At 40.2% G+C, this 15263-nt stretch overlaps 1 protein-coding gene across 1 annotated transcript in view; it reads left to right on the top strand.

Annotated features, from left to right (window-relative positions):
* The first annotated feature begins 12220 nt into the window (after window positions 1-12220).
* The window catches only part of Ctnna3 (catenin alpha 3), a 1328241-nt gene continuing 1325198 nt past the window's right edge, over window positions 12221-15263 (top strand). Inside the window, exon 1 of the mRNA XM_035451658.1 lies at window positions 12221-12319. Coding sequence (XP_035307549.1) covers window positions 12221-12319 — 99 coding nt within the window. The remainder of the gene's footprint in view (window positions 12320-15263) is intronic.

Raw genomic sequence — 15263 nt, 5'->3', positions numbered from 1 at the left:
CTTTTAGAAAAATCGATATAAAGATACATGTTTAGAAGGCAGTTTGATACATATCCCTTTAGAAAAATAATAGCAGTAGGGCCTATGTCCTCCTCAGTCAAGGGTTCTTGGCAAGGTCTACTGTCCCAGGCATGGATTCTCTTTTGTGGAGTGAGCTTTCAGTCCAAGTAGACAATTGTTGGTTACACCCATAACATTCATGTCACTATTGCACCAGTAGGCATATTGGTAGTCTTGTTATTACCGTGATGTGGTTGTTTGAATGAAAATGGCTCCCATAGATTGTACATTTGAGTGCTTGGTCCCCAGTCAGTGAACTGTTTGGGGAGGATTAGGAAGTATGGCCTTGTTGGAGGAGATATGTTACTGGGGGTAAGCTTTAAGGTTTCAAAAGCCCACACCATTTCCAATTAGCTCCTCTGCCCCTTGCTTGTGTAAGATGTAAGCTCTAAGCTACCACTCCAGCACCACGCCTGCCTGCTGCCATGCTCCCTGCCATGATGGTCATGGACCATCTGAGGCTGTAAGCAAGCCACAATTAAACTTTGTTTTATAAGTTGCTTGGTTATGGTGTCTCTCAACAGCAATAGAAAAGTAACTAAGATACATGGTTTATAGAGTTCTTTGGCTTTTAAAATAAGAAGTAGGTAACTGTCATGTTGGGCTTGTATGAGGGGAGATATCATTTAGAATCCTAGTTATACTGTTATTTTTATATAGTACAAAATGTCTTTCCATTGGAAGTCATTGCTGCATAGAAAACATCCAGATTTCTGTCCTTTCTCCCTTGCTAAAAGGTTTAAAATATGTGCCATTGTGAAACATATGTGAAGTGATATTTTTTATGGTAACAATTGTAAAGTATGTCATTGGAGGAAGGGAACGAGGTCATCTTGTGAAATTCTTACATGCAATGCCACCTCTCAGTTAAATCAGAAATGAAATTATAGCTCTTTGCTTCTATTACAACAACAAAAAAAGGTAGGTTGCCAAGATGGCTCAGAAGGTCAGGGCACTTGCCACAAAGCCTGATGACTTGAGTTTTGTCCCTGGATTCCATATGGAAGACAGAGACCCAACTCCCACCAGTTGTCCTCTGACCTTCCTAAGTGCACTATGGTATTCATGCTCCTCCTCAATCAAACAAACAAACAAACAAACAAACAAATGTAAAAGGAAATAAAAAGGACGTTAGTCTCATGCTCCTCCTCAAATAAAAAAAAATAAATAAATGTAAAAGCAGGAAATAAAAAGGATATTAGCCTCAGCTGGTTATTTGTGACCAGAGGGTCTTAAGACCTATCCATAAGCAGAGTCTCCTTCTTGTTTTACTTCATATTGGTTAGAGCAATCCCCACCTTTTTCCATTTTAAAGTTTAAAGTTTTCATTTAGATAGACATGTGAGGAAACAAGCTTACTTTTTTTTTTTTTTTTGAGACAGGGTTTCTCTGTGTAACCCCAGCTGTCCTGGAACTCACTCTGTAGAATAGGCTGGCCTCTAACTCACTGAGATCCACCTGCCTCTGTCTCCTTGGGTGCTGGGATTAAAGGCGTGCCCCACCAATGCTTGGTGGAAACTCATGTTTTGATTTCTGTTTGGGTCTTATCAACTTACCACTTTGGGAGGAGGAAACAGACAAATTTGATAATTTTTCACAGAACTTCATTAAGATGACTATCCCAAGGTTTAATAAACAACACTTCAAATACCACACTGCAGGAAGTTCTTAAAAATGGGGCTGGAGAGATGGCTCAGTGGCTAAGAGCACTGATTATTGTTCCAGAGGGCCCAGGTTCAATTCCCAGCATCCACATGACAGCTAACAACTGTCTGTAAGTCCAAAATCTGACACATTCACACAGGCATACATTCAGGCAAAAAACACCAATGCAAATAGAATGAAAATAAACCTGTGTTTAAAAAAAGTTTCTGTTACTACATGCCTGTATTATCCCTTTGTTCCAATATAGAATGCTCTATTCTGTTGAAGCTCCTAAGTTTTGGAAGCCGAGGTGATGAAAAAACACTCTCTCGAGGATAATAGCGTTTAGTGCATTTAATGACTGCAGCCCCAGCAGGGAGCAGGGTCACACCTCTTACTCACCTCTCTGGAATCAATTTCAAAGGGCTCAAGGTCCTTCATAAGGTTGTTTTTCATTCAGACTTCCCATCTTGAATTTTTAAGCATGCTTCATTTCTAATTAGTCCACATGCAGGAATTATGCTTTAGATTTTAGTCAAAAGATTCAATTCAAGGAGGCACCAGAGGGGAGCTCCGCTTTAAACTCTCGTTATGAGAATGGAGTGGAAGCAGTCTTGAATAATAATTATGTGCTCTATAGATGAAAGATGTTTAAGCTAAATGTACACAAGCAGATTCAGCTGTCTTACTGAAAATGGAATAATAGCACCAACTAACTCTTGTTGAACCCTTGCTAGGGGGCAGAGATATGGGCTACATATATAGGCTATTTATGTCTCCATATGACTTGTATCACCTTTAAAATCTCTGTGAGGAGGGTACTCTTATTCTTCTCATTTAACAGATGGTGAAACTAATACTTAGAGAGAATCCAGCAGCTTGTCTAAAGTTCCCAGTGAAGGCCTAGAGAGATGGCTGAGTGGTGGCAAGATGTTTGCCACCAAGGTTGACAATTTGAATTCTATCCTCAGAGCCCACATGGTAGAAAGACACTTGTGGTGTGTGTGTGTGTGTGTGTGTGTGTGTGTGTATGCAGACAAATAAATATATAAATGTAAAAACAAAACAAAGCTTCTTCCCTCACCCCAGTTAATGACAACACTCTTTCCAATTGCTTCAGAAAAAACAAAACAACAACAAAAACTTCTCTCTATTCTATCTCTACTCAGGAATTCCAACTGGCTCAACCATCAAAATGTATCTGCAATTGGCCTTATATGGACACTTCTGTTGCTAGTATCCAGATCTAAATCATTATATGATAATCTCTAATTTCCATTGTCAGTTTGATTGGAGGAAGAATCCCCCAAGAGGCCACTGTTTGATGTATCTGGGAGGATGTTTCTGGATATGAGTAACCAAGGGCCAGGAGAAAGCCCTATCTTAAATGTGGCTGGCCGCACCACAGGGGCTGGGGTACTAGACTGAGTATTAAGGGAAGGATAAAGACAACTGGGAGGGATGGGTCTGGGGGCCTCAGGTCAGGGGACTCCAACCTTAAATGACCTTCCCCTACAATGAGAATGATGACTACTTTAAATGCCATCCTAGAGCTTTTATCCAGTAGCTGATGGAAGGAGAAGCAGAGATTCACAGCTAAGCACTGAGCTGAACTCCTGGAATCCAGTTGTAGAGAGGGAGGAGTAATGAGCAAAGGGGTCAAGACCATGCTCAGGAAACCCACAGAAACACCTGACATGAGCAAGTGGGAGCTCCTGGCCCCCAGTTTGACAGCTGGGGAACCAGCATAGGACCAAACAAGTTCTCTGTCAGCTGGGCAGTCTATAGGGCCCCTGGCAGTGGAACCAGTATTTATTCCTAGTGCATTCCCCATGAAGGGATACTCTCTTAGCCTAGATACATGTGTGGGGGTGGGGGTGGGTGGGGAGGGGGGAGGACCTAGGCCCTTCCCCAAATGATTCCACAGACTTTGATTATCCCTCATGGAAGGCCTCACCCTCCCTGGGGAGTGGATGGGATGGGGTAGTCCATCGGGAGCATGGGAGGATGGGAGAGAGAGGGAACTGGGACTAATATGTAAAATAAGGTTGTTTTTAATTTAAATACAATTTATTAAAAAAAAAAACAACTGGCATGTGCATTCCCCCTTCTCTGCTTCATGATCAACACCACAGAGCAAGCTTCTCTCGAAGCTATGCCCTGCTGACTTTGAAAGTGGCTTTTAGGAGAGTTGGGAGCTGTGGGCTAGAGAAATCCTTGTTGTAGGCAGAGTGTAATTAGCAATTCTGGTGGGAGTGTGGAAGGCTGGAATGCCAATAGGAATGTGATCTTCTAATATCCTTCTCTGTTGTTGCCAGAGCATGACTAAAACAGCCTGGACTGTAATAGAGACATGCTCAAGGTATTAGATGGTGAGTCCTGAGTTAGATCATGCTGATGTATGACCAACTTGTGACCCTCGTGACCCCCACAAATGAGTGTTAAACACTTTTAAAATAATTCAAATTTAATTTCAAGCAGGGCAATGAAAATTTAGACATTTTATGGAAAAAAAGATTGGGTGGGTTTGCCTTGTCCTGAGTTTTGTTGCCAGAGAGATCTATTATTTGTCACGAGATTTGTTCGATTGCCTAAGATGCTGAAAACTGGAATTTGGTCCTCGTCTGTCTCTCACGAAATCTACACTTATACCACTTTATAAAACCATCTCTGTGCTTGGCAGTGGTGGCGCATGCCTTTAATCCCAGCACTGGGGAGGCAGAGGCAGGTGGATCTCTGTGAGTTTGAGGCCAACCTGGTCTACAATGCTACACAGAGAAACCCTGTCTCAAAAACAAAACAAAACAAAACAAAACCCAAACAACAACAACAACTCCCTCAAAACACCAAAACCCAAAAAGCAAAACAAAACCCCCCAAACACAAACAAACAACCCCCCCATCTCTGTTGGGTAGGGGTTAAAAGATTTCAAATCAACCTCAAAAAGACCTTTACAAAAGCAAACACCTTCATTAAATGGTATAGAAAGCCCCTTAGTATTTCTATTCATCCAAGCCTAGAATATTGTTGAAATGATGGCTGGCTGTAGGAGGTTTTCTTGAGTGTTTGGAGGTCTTTCTTAACTCTTAATATTTTATAGATTATAAGACTCTAGTGCTTTAGAATGTGAGAATGTGACACTTAAAATCCGGTAGGATTTTTGCTCTGGACTCAGGTTGTCATGTTTCTGTAAGAAGCTAGTCACAATTGGATAGACTTTGACCTTTCCTCAGCTTCATTTGCAAACTTCTGTACTCTTCTACCACGTATGGTCCTGCTTTCCAATCAGTCAGGATTACTAAACGGGACAGTTACCAAAGATCAGAAAGACTTTTTTTTTTTAAAAATAAGAAACAGCATTTATTTGTAGAATAGTAATTATGTGTAGTCAAGGTTCTTCAAGGACTTGGTTTATTATTTTATAATTTTGTCATGGAAAAGTAAACTTATGAATAATGTTCTCTACCTAATGTGAATTAAATACATAAATATGGTCTTAGAAGGTACCTTGATTTAATTAGGTTTATATTTTATCTCTTGGCTAAAAACATTCTACACATATTATGCATAATTTTTCCTCTCCCCATTTTTGTTCTCCCTTGCTTCCAGTCTCTAGTGTTCAGTGTAGCGTTGGAAGCCCATTGTAAATTCTGCAGTAAAGATGCATTTTTAAAGTTTTATGAAGGTTCATTTCATTCTTATTTTGGTTGATAATGATGTCCTCTCTTTGTCTCTGAGATGAAAACAGATGTCATGAACCTTGATTTCATTTTTTTCCCCCAAAGGAATATTTATTTCTCTTTTCCCTTCTTTTTTAATTAAAATTATAAACAATCTTATTTTACATATAAATCCTAGTTCCCTCTCCATCCCATCTTCCCACTCTCCTCAGGGACATTTATTTCATAAAAAGATTTATTTACTTTATTTTATGTGTATGCTTTTGCCTGCAAGTACATGTATGAACTATATCTGATGCCCTTGGAGATAAGAAAACTGAATCAGATTCCTGGAACTGTAGTTACAGACAGTTGTGAGCACCATATGGGTGCTGAGAACCAAACCCAGCTCTTTTGCAAGAGCAGCTAGTGCTTTTAACTGTCAAGCAATCTCTCCAACCCCAGTTTATTTCATTTTAATAATGTGTCTGCACACATGCTCTTCCATGGCAGCTAGAGGCATCAGATTCCCTGAAGTTACAGGACCTATGAGCTGCCTGACATGAGTGCTGGGAATTGAACTGGGATTGTCTGAAAGAGTAATATGTGTTCTTAGCTACTGAGTTATCTCCCCAGCCCAACAGTTTTGATTATTATGTAGCAAGTACCTGTCATAAGCAGGTTAGCATGGCATTTGATCAGACTTATATATCAAAAGACATTTTATTGTATAGATTGACTCTGGGTTACACACTGAAATACATTGTTATGGGGGATGGAGGGATGGCTTAGTGGTCAAGAGCATATGTAGCTCTCCCAGAGAACCGGGTTCTGTTTCTAGTACTTACATGATGGCTTAAAACCATCAGTTAATGCTAGTTCCAGGGGATCCAATGCCATTTTGTGACCTCTGTAGTCACCAGGCACACAGACATGCATGCAGGCCAAACACTCATACACACTGTCTTAGTTAGGGTTTTATTGCTATGAAGAGACACCTTCACCATGGCAACTCTTATAAAGGAAAACATTTAATTGGGCCTGGCTTATAGTTTCAGAGGTTTAGTCCATTGTCATCATGGTGAGACATGGCAGCATGAAGGCAGACATGATGCTGAAGAAGGAGCTGAGAGTTCTACATCTTGATCTGCATGTAGCAGAAGGAAAAACTGTCTTAGCTTCTGCCCCCACAGTGACACAGTTCCTTCAGCAAGGCCACACCTACTCCAACAAGACCACACTTCGCAATATTGCCACTTCCCATGGGCCAAGCATTCAAACACAGGAGTCTATGGGGGTCATTCCTATTCAAACCATGTTACACATAAGAAAAAAAGGTAGGCCACCATGTTAATGTTCTGTCAATTTTGATATGTCTTTGTTTTAAGAAAGGAAAGTGGTATGTAGAATGATTGAAAACCAAAACAGTTCAGTGCTATGTTTCACTATGAGAAAACATTTGTCAGTAGTGTTAGAATTCTTTTTTTTTTAAAAAAGAATATCTTCTATATTTTGAAAGAATGTCTGAGAAAAGAGACTATGCTTTTACCTTTGAAAAGGAAATTATACAGTGAAAAGGAGAGAGACATTTCATAGTAGCACTCTAAACCGAAAGGCCATCGTGACTATATCACAATCACCTAACAGTAATGCATACTACCATTGATACACTTGTGATATATCTATGTCTATATCTATTATCTAATACAGCATGAATAATAATTTTCAAGGCAAAGTAACTTTTAAAAGATAGAGGAGAGCTGGGTGATGGTGGTGCATGCCTTTAATCCCAGCTCTTGGGAAGCAGATCTCTGTGAGTTTGAGGTCACCCTGTTCTACAGAGCTAGTTCCAGGACAACCAAGCTTGCACAGAGAAACCCTGTCTCAAAAAAGAAAAAAAATAAAAAAGTAAAAAAAAAAAGTAAAGGATGTCCAGGCATGGTGGCTCATGATTGTAATCCTAGAACTTGGGAGGCTGAGGCCGGAGGGTTGAAGCCAGCTATATAGTGAGTTCTAGGCTAATCTGAGTTATTGACTGGGTGAGACCCTGTCTCAAAACCAAAACCAAACAAAAACAAAAAGCAAAGTGATAGTAACCCTTGTCAGTGACTTGTGATGGAGTTCAGCATAGACCTAGAACAAGGGCACACTTGATTGCTTTGAAGTGGGGAGGGAGCCCCAAGGGGGCTGTTTGGATTAGGTTCAATAAGAGAACTATCTAGAAAAGTGCTATATTTCAGAAAATTTGCTCTATCTTTGCAATCAGCTGTGCTGGTGGGTTTTATATAAAACTGTCAACATTTAGTATAAATGGATGATACATAATATATTGTAGTTATTTTAAAAATGGCAAGATGAGCCCTAGGGCATCCCATCAATTTATAGAGTGTCCTTTTTCCTCCCACCTTGGACTGTGCATTTTAGTTTCTTGTGTTGACTATACAATGTTTTGATAGTGCCTATGAAGTGAACAGTGTGCACTGGTGCCTTTAATAGTATAGAAAACCTCAGAGCATATGGTTATACTTAAATGCTCTTATCAATTATTAAGTTTGTCATAATTGGTTCCTTTGAGACTTTCAGTATAATTATCTTTGTTTTTAATAGTAAACCTCATTGAAGACACATGAAAGAACAGAATTATTATAACAATATTTGATTATAAGCACATTTGAATGTCAACATGTAGATTATGTACGAATATGATGCTAAGTCACTGGGGAAAGCCTTTCAGAAAATTTCTGTTATTCTCAAGAACACTTGAGGTATGCATTTAAAAACTCTTTGACAGTTTCACACATGCATATAAAAATCTCAGTGATTTTTCACCCTTTCCATTACATTGACACCTCTCACCCACCTTTCTTCCTCTACCACTGACACTCCTCTTTGCCCTGCTACTTTCATGTCTATGTGTGTGTGTGACCCACTGAGTTTAATGGGGATTGCTTGCATGAGCATGGATAGGAGGTTATTTACTGGAGCACGGGCAATGCATGAGTGGCTATATCACTGAAGAAAATGATGCTCTGTCCCTGGCAATGATTAATTGCCAAATAGGGAGGGGTGGGGGCATTATGAGCCCTTCCAACATCCATGATGAAATGTTGATAAGCACAATCTTGTGCAGGTGACCACAGAAGCTATGATTTATAGCCGTTACAGATTTGTTTATAATTTATTTATGTGCATGTATTTATATATGTATTTGTCAATATGCATGTGGAGGTCAGAGGATAACTTACTGTCAGAGTCAGTTCTCTTCTTCCTCCACCTGGGTCCCAGGCAGCATGGGCCTTCACCTGCAGAACTATCTTGCTGTCTTTCTAGCTTACATTTTGTTTTATATTAAGAAAATTATAGAGCTGTGTGTGGTGGGCACATCTTTAGTCCCAGCACTTGATAGGCAGAGGCAGGAGGATCTCTGTGAGTTCAAGGCCAGCCTTGTCTACAGAGTGAGTTCTAGGGAAGCCAGGGCCACATAGCCAGACCTTCTCTCTCAAAAACAATTTTTAAAAAAGAAAATTATGGAGAGTAACCATGTGGGGTGACATCTGAAGACCAATAAGGCTTCTGACTTCTGGACTCTACAGCATTTGCTTCTATTTTCATTTAAACAAATATTATTATTAATGTAAAAATCATAATATAAAGGCAAGAGCCAACATATGTGATTCTTTTTTTAAAATTTAAATTAGAAACAAGCCTGCTTCACATGTCAATTCCAGCTCCCTCTCCCTCCCCTCCTCCCCTGCCTCTCACCAACCCCCTACTCCATCCCCCCTTCGCTCCCCAGGAAGGGTGAGTCCCTCCATGGGGATCCCCAAAATCTGTCATATCATCTGAGGCAGGGCCTAGGCTCTCCCCCCGTGTGTCCAGGCTGAGAGAGCATCCCTCCACATGGAATGGGCTCCCAAAGTCCAGTGATTCTTATTTATAGGATGTTTCTCTGCCTCTCTCTGTATCAGGTTCACAGCTTAGATGGCAGTCTTAGTGAAATGTTGATCTTTCCACTTATACACAGAAACATAGAGGTAATGTGTTATGATAAATCTTTCCACCACCTGCCTGAGTTCTGCCTGCCAAGTTAGGCCCCAATTAATGCACAAAGACTTATATTAGGTACAAATGCTTCTTGGTCAATGACTGGGATTTCTCATCTGCTAGTTCAGTCTTAATTATCATAAATCTATATATTTTTAAGACTTATCTTATTGGGTGCCTTCCTGTGGCATCCTCATCCCTGAGATCACATAGTGGCTCTGAGCAGAGAGCAGGAGGAAGAATGAAGGGGTAAAGGGATCACTTCCTGCTTGTCCTTGCTTAAATATGAATCTCTCTGCTATGTCACTTCCTGCCTGGATCACCACTTCTTTACTACATTTTCCAGAATCCTCCTTGACTCCTAGTCCTGTCTAACTTGCTGCCTCATTGGCCAAACAGTACTTTATTCAACAATCAATAAGATGAACATACACAGAAGTACATTCCCCATCAGTAATGAATATCTTTGAGTATACAACAGCACATTTATGGATCCACAGGATGGACCCAGAAGTGTGGGAGAGACTGACAAGCAAACTGGTGCTGGTTTTATGGAACTAGGCTGGGGTAAGGGAAAAGTCTGGGGGTAAATGGGAGGAGACTTTCACTGGAGGTGTGGGCAGGCACATGGACTCTACCTTACAGTTCTGATGCATTTCTTAGAAAAAGAATAACTCAGTCACTTAGGATTATTGAGATTAGGAAGAGCCATGAGAAGATTGATGTAAATCTGTACTTGTCCACCTAGCTACCTGTCTATTTATAGACAATTAGTAAATTAAAAAATAATAATTACTTGCCCTTAGAGTTAAAACTACTAGCCAGAAAAATTAGAGCAATCATCATACTTTCTATTTTTTTCTCCCTCAGTTTTCTTGGTTTCAGAGGGATTGTTAGGGTGTTCTTTTTTTGGGGGGGGCAGTTAGTTCACTAAGCCTGAAGCTGTGGGAAACTGGGAGGGGGTAGACACAAAGTGGAAAGGTTGTCTATTGATAGAGTCATATTTCTGTGGGTTATAAGATTTTTTATTTTAAAAATATTTCATTTTATGTGTTTGCATGCATGCCTGAGTGTGTCTGTGCACCAGGTGTGTTGAGGTGCTCACAGGGGTCAGCAGAGAGGTCAGATCCCCTGGGTTTGGAGTTACAGATGGTTGTGAGCTGCCATGTGGTTGCTGGGGACTGAACCCAGGTCCTATGGAGTAATGTGGATCCTGAAAAAAAATACTTCCTGAGTGATGCCTGACAGGGTGAAGGTTAATACAGATTTGTGGATCTAGCAGCTAATAGTCTTCAGGACTGATATGTTAGTTTCAGTGTCATTTTCAATACGTTATGACGTACCAATCATGATTATGTATTTAAGAATATGTGGTTTCTTAGCCAGGTGGTGGTGGTGCACACCTTTAATCTCAGCACTTTGGAGGCAGAGGCAGAGGCAGAGGCAGAGGCAGATGGATCTCTGTGACTTTAAGGCCTGTGTGATTTACAAAATGAGCTTTAGGATGGCCAAGGCTACAAAGAGAAACCCTGTCTTGAAAAACTTATAAAAAGAGTATATGGTTTCTTATATAAAAATCTCAATGATTAGTTCGTGTGTGTGTGTGTGTGTGTGTGTGTGTGTGTGTGTGTGTGTGTGTGTGTGCATGCTTGTGTGTGTGTGCATGTGTAGGTATGTTTAGTGGTCAGAGGTCAGTGTCTGTGTTTTTCACTTTTACTCTTCCCTTATTTTAAATTATTTAATGTATCATTGTGAGTGGTATGTAGACCAGGCTGACCTTGAACTCACAGAGATATATTTCCCTCTCTTTCCTGAGTGCTGGGATTAAAAGCTTGTCCCACCATGCCTAGCTTACTAATTATCATTCTCATTTTATCTTGTGGCCTAGTTATTTTTCTATTACTATGATAAAACATTATGACCATAGTTGTTCATAGAAGGAAGAGTTTATTTGGGCTTATGGTTCCACAGCTTTAAGAGTCCATCATGGTAGGGAACATGGCATCAAGCTATAGCATGGCAGTAGGAGCAGAAAGTTGAGAACTCATTCCTTCAACCACAAAGCAGAAAGAACAAACTGGCAGTACAGTGAGGCCTTCAGCTCTCAAAGCTAGCCCTTAGTGACCTCCTCCAGCAAGGTCACACTTCCTAAACCTTCTCAAACAGTGGCAACAACTGGGGGATGGGGGCAAGTGTTCAAATGTCTGAGGTTATGGGGGGCATTTCTCATTCAAACCACTACATACTGTCCAAATATCAATGCTTTTCCATGGGCTCCTCCTTTTTTCTCTAATAGTTATTCAAATTCTTATTAGTTTCTTTTTTATATACGAAAGAAAATTGTCCCAAACTCCTTTTATAATCAAAACTCTCAAATAAGCAACCTTGGAAACACATGGACATGCACTACATCTTCTGGCTTCTCTTCTAAGTCTTGGCAAGAATGGGCAAGCATACAAAGTCCCTGACCATCATGAGTTCACGAACATCACATGGCTTGCTTACTGTTATATGTGTCAAGAGGTCGGCAATAGCTTTCAATTAAGACTGCTGACCCAAATGAGTTTGAAAGTCCATTATGAACCTACTGGCATTCATTAGAGCTAAGCCCAGGCAGCATGAGAACAGAGAACAACTTGGGAGTCTGTTGCTTCTCCATTGGTGGATTTGGCACCCTGAGCCTTGGAGGACTGAAAAGACGTGCCAAATAGAAGGCTCACTTACTCCATGATTGTCAGGAACCCTCTACTTTGGAAAGATTTCTCCTCACTGATAAGCATTTTTTTTTTGGTATGTGTCCTTGTGCAGGCACCATGTCAGCAGAAACACCAATCTCCCTGAATATGGACATCCAGGATCTGCAGGTCCAGACTGTCACTGTGGAGAAGCTGCTGGAGCCTTTGATAATCCAGGTACGAACACTGTGGGTGTTGCAATGCACAATAACTGTGTTTTAGCAGAATTTAAAATTGTGGGAACAGCAATGGGCCAAGGGCAGATTTGGTTCTAGATATGAATGGATACATGATCTAACATCATCCTTTATTTAAGCTATATTATCTGGGTGGGGTGGGGCACAACTTTAATCCCAGCACTCAGAAAGCAAAGGCAGGCAAATAGATCTCTGTGAGGTCAATTCCTGTCAGGTCTACACATGGAGACCTTGTATTAGTCCCTCCAAATAAGCTGGTATTAAGATATAAAAATATGTATTTGATATTAATAATATAATTCTGGCCTGGCATTGGTGGTGCACACCTTTAATCCCAGCACTCGGGAGTCAGAGGCAGGCGGATCTCTGTGAGTTTGAGGCCAGCCTGGTCTACAGAGCGAGTGCCAGGATAGGTTCCAAAGCTACACAGAGAAACCCTGTCTCGAAAAACCAAAAAAACAAAACAAAAACAAAAACAAAAACAAAAAAACAAAACAAAACAAAACAAAACCAAACCCAAAAAAACCCAACCAGATATTAATAATATAATTCTGAAAGTTTTCCCTCAGATTCTTTTTTTTTTGGCACTAACTGCAATATCAATACATACATATTTTATATATTTGAAATAGGGTCTATGTAGATCAGAGTGGCCTTTAGCCCATGACCCCCTTGCCTCATCCTCCTTAGTGATGGGATTATATGTGTATCATATATGTATCATAATGTCAATAGGTGTATGTAAGTCAGGTGTTAGTGGCGCACACCTTTAATCCCAGCACTCAGGAGGCAGAGGCAGAGGCAGAGGCAGGTGGGTCTCTGTGAGTTTGACATTAGCCTGATCTACAAAGCAAGTTCCAGGACACCCAGAGCTGTTACACAGAGAAATCCTGTCTCAACAAACCAAGAAAGAGGTGTATATAATTAACAATTATTATTATTAATTTGTGTGTGTGTGCATGCATGTACATGATGAGTGTAAATGGGCACCTGTGTTGTGGCATATGTGTAGAGGTTGGAGGACAACTTTGTGGAGCCAGTTCTCTCCTGGCTGTCAGACTTGTGTGTGGCAAGTGACTTTACCTGCTGAACCATCTCCCTGACTCCAGATGTTACATATATATATATATATATATATATATATATATATATATATATATATATTGTAAAGCACTGCAATATAAGTTATCTTGGTTATAGTCATGAAAACTGAGGCAAGATAATATCCCAACCATCTTTATGTAGAGAATTTCAGTGGTTTGACCTAAGAGGTCACAAAGTAAACTATAATTAAAGTACCAAAATGTGAGAGAAAAGCAGCTATTTAAAGGAACCCTATGGTCATCTTCCATGAAATAAACAGTCATTTGATCATATGAATAATGATTCTCTGACTTAGTCATCATGTAAGACCTGATTTTATATATTGGATTTTTAAATTAAAGTGTTTTTATTAGCATAAATTATATATAAAATGGATTTAACTATGAAATTTTCATACATATATAGGATTATTTTGATCATATTCACTCCATTATCACTTCTTTCTTTTTTTTGCAGATTTTTTTATTTGAATTAGAAACAAGATGGTTTTACATGACAATCCCAGTTCCCTTCTCCCTCCCGTCCTCCCCTACCACCCCCCCAACTAAAACCCCACCTATTATATATCCTTTCTGCTCCCCCTGAATGATGAGGCCTTCCATAGGGTGTTATTAGAGTCTATCATATCCTTTGGGATAGGACCTAGGCCCACCCCCGTGTGTCTTGGCTCAGGGAGTATCCCTCTATGTGGAATGGGCTCCCAAAGTCCACACCTATGCTAGGGATAAGTACTGAACTACTACAGCAGGTCTGGTAGATTTCCAAAGTTTCCTCACTGGAACCCATGTTCCTGGGGTCTGAATCAGTCCCAGGCTGCTATCCCAGCTGTCAGTCTGGGGAGCAAGAATTCCCCCGATGTTCAGGTCAGCTGTTCTTTGGGTTTCACCAGCCCTGTCTGGACCTGTTTGCTCTTCACTCGTCCTTCTCTGCATCTGGATTCCAGTTCAGTTCAGTGATTAGGTGTGGGAACATTATCACTTCTAATCCCTATCCCACTCACACTGAGTGTTTGCTTTTCTTGATGCTGAGCTTGAAGGAATCTATTCTTTGATGTAGATCTAAATATTTTACCTTTAACGGAAAAACCAATGAAGCAAAACTCCCCTTTTGGCCTACCTTACATCATGCACCCAGGTCCCTTCTTCTAAAGACACTAAACTCTCAAGGTTTATTTGACTGAAAAACTACTGTGACCTTATGTCTGATTATTCAAAAGTGCTTTTGTCTTTTTTGGGGATGTGCACAGTGGAGCAACTCTGAGGACAGACATGGGACATGTTTTCACTGAGCACAAATTGAGGCCTACTACTGGGAAGGCAATTTAAAACATTTCTCTCTGGTGACAGCTGAGTTTTGTATTAACTGTTGCTGCCTAAAAGGCACTAAAACCTGAAATTAATACTGCTTAAGCCATTTACTGAATGCTTTTATGTTGAGAGACAACAGAATATCTATCTACCTACCTACCCACCCACATCCGTATCATTTCTCTTCCTCTCTGCCATGTTAAATCCAAACTCATAGTGCTCCTATCTCTGTCTTCTGGGTGCACTATTATGTCTGGTTTTATTTTTTCTGATAAAGTTCACTAAAAAAATTAGAATCTCCCCGGAGTAGGGCAAAGAAAATTAAAGCATATTCAATTTACTATCAAGAAACAAACATTAGTGAATTTTCTTCTAAGACAGTAAAATAGTGGGTAATTGTCATAGAACTTTATAATAAAGAGAATACAAATTCAGTGTATAGTGTAGTCCTGTCACACCTCCTATTTGGGAGGATTAGGTAGCCTAAGCAACATATACATATATGTGTATTGT

Source organism: Cricetulus griseus (genome assembly GCF_003668045.3).
Source record: "Cricetulus griseus strain 17A/GY chromosome 1 unlocalized genomic scaffold, alternate assembly CriGri-PICRH-1.0 chr1_0, whole genome shotgun sequence".
Lineage (NCBI taxonomy): Eukaryota > Metazoa > Chordata > Mammalia > Rodentia > Cricetidae > Cricetulus > Cricetulus griseus.
This window is presented reverse-complemented; position numbering and strand designations above follow the sequence as displayed.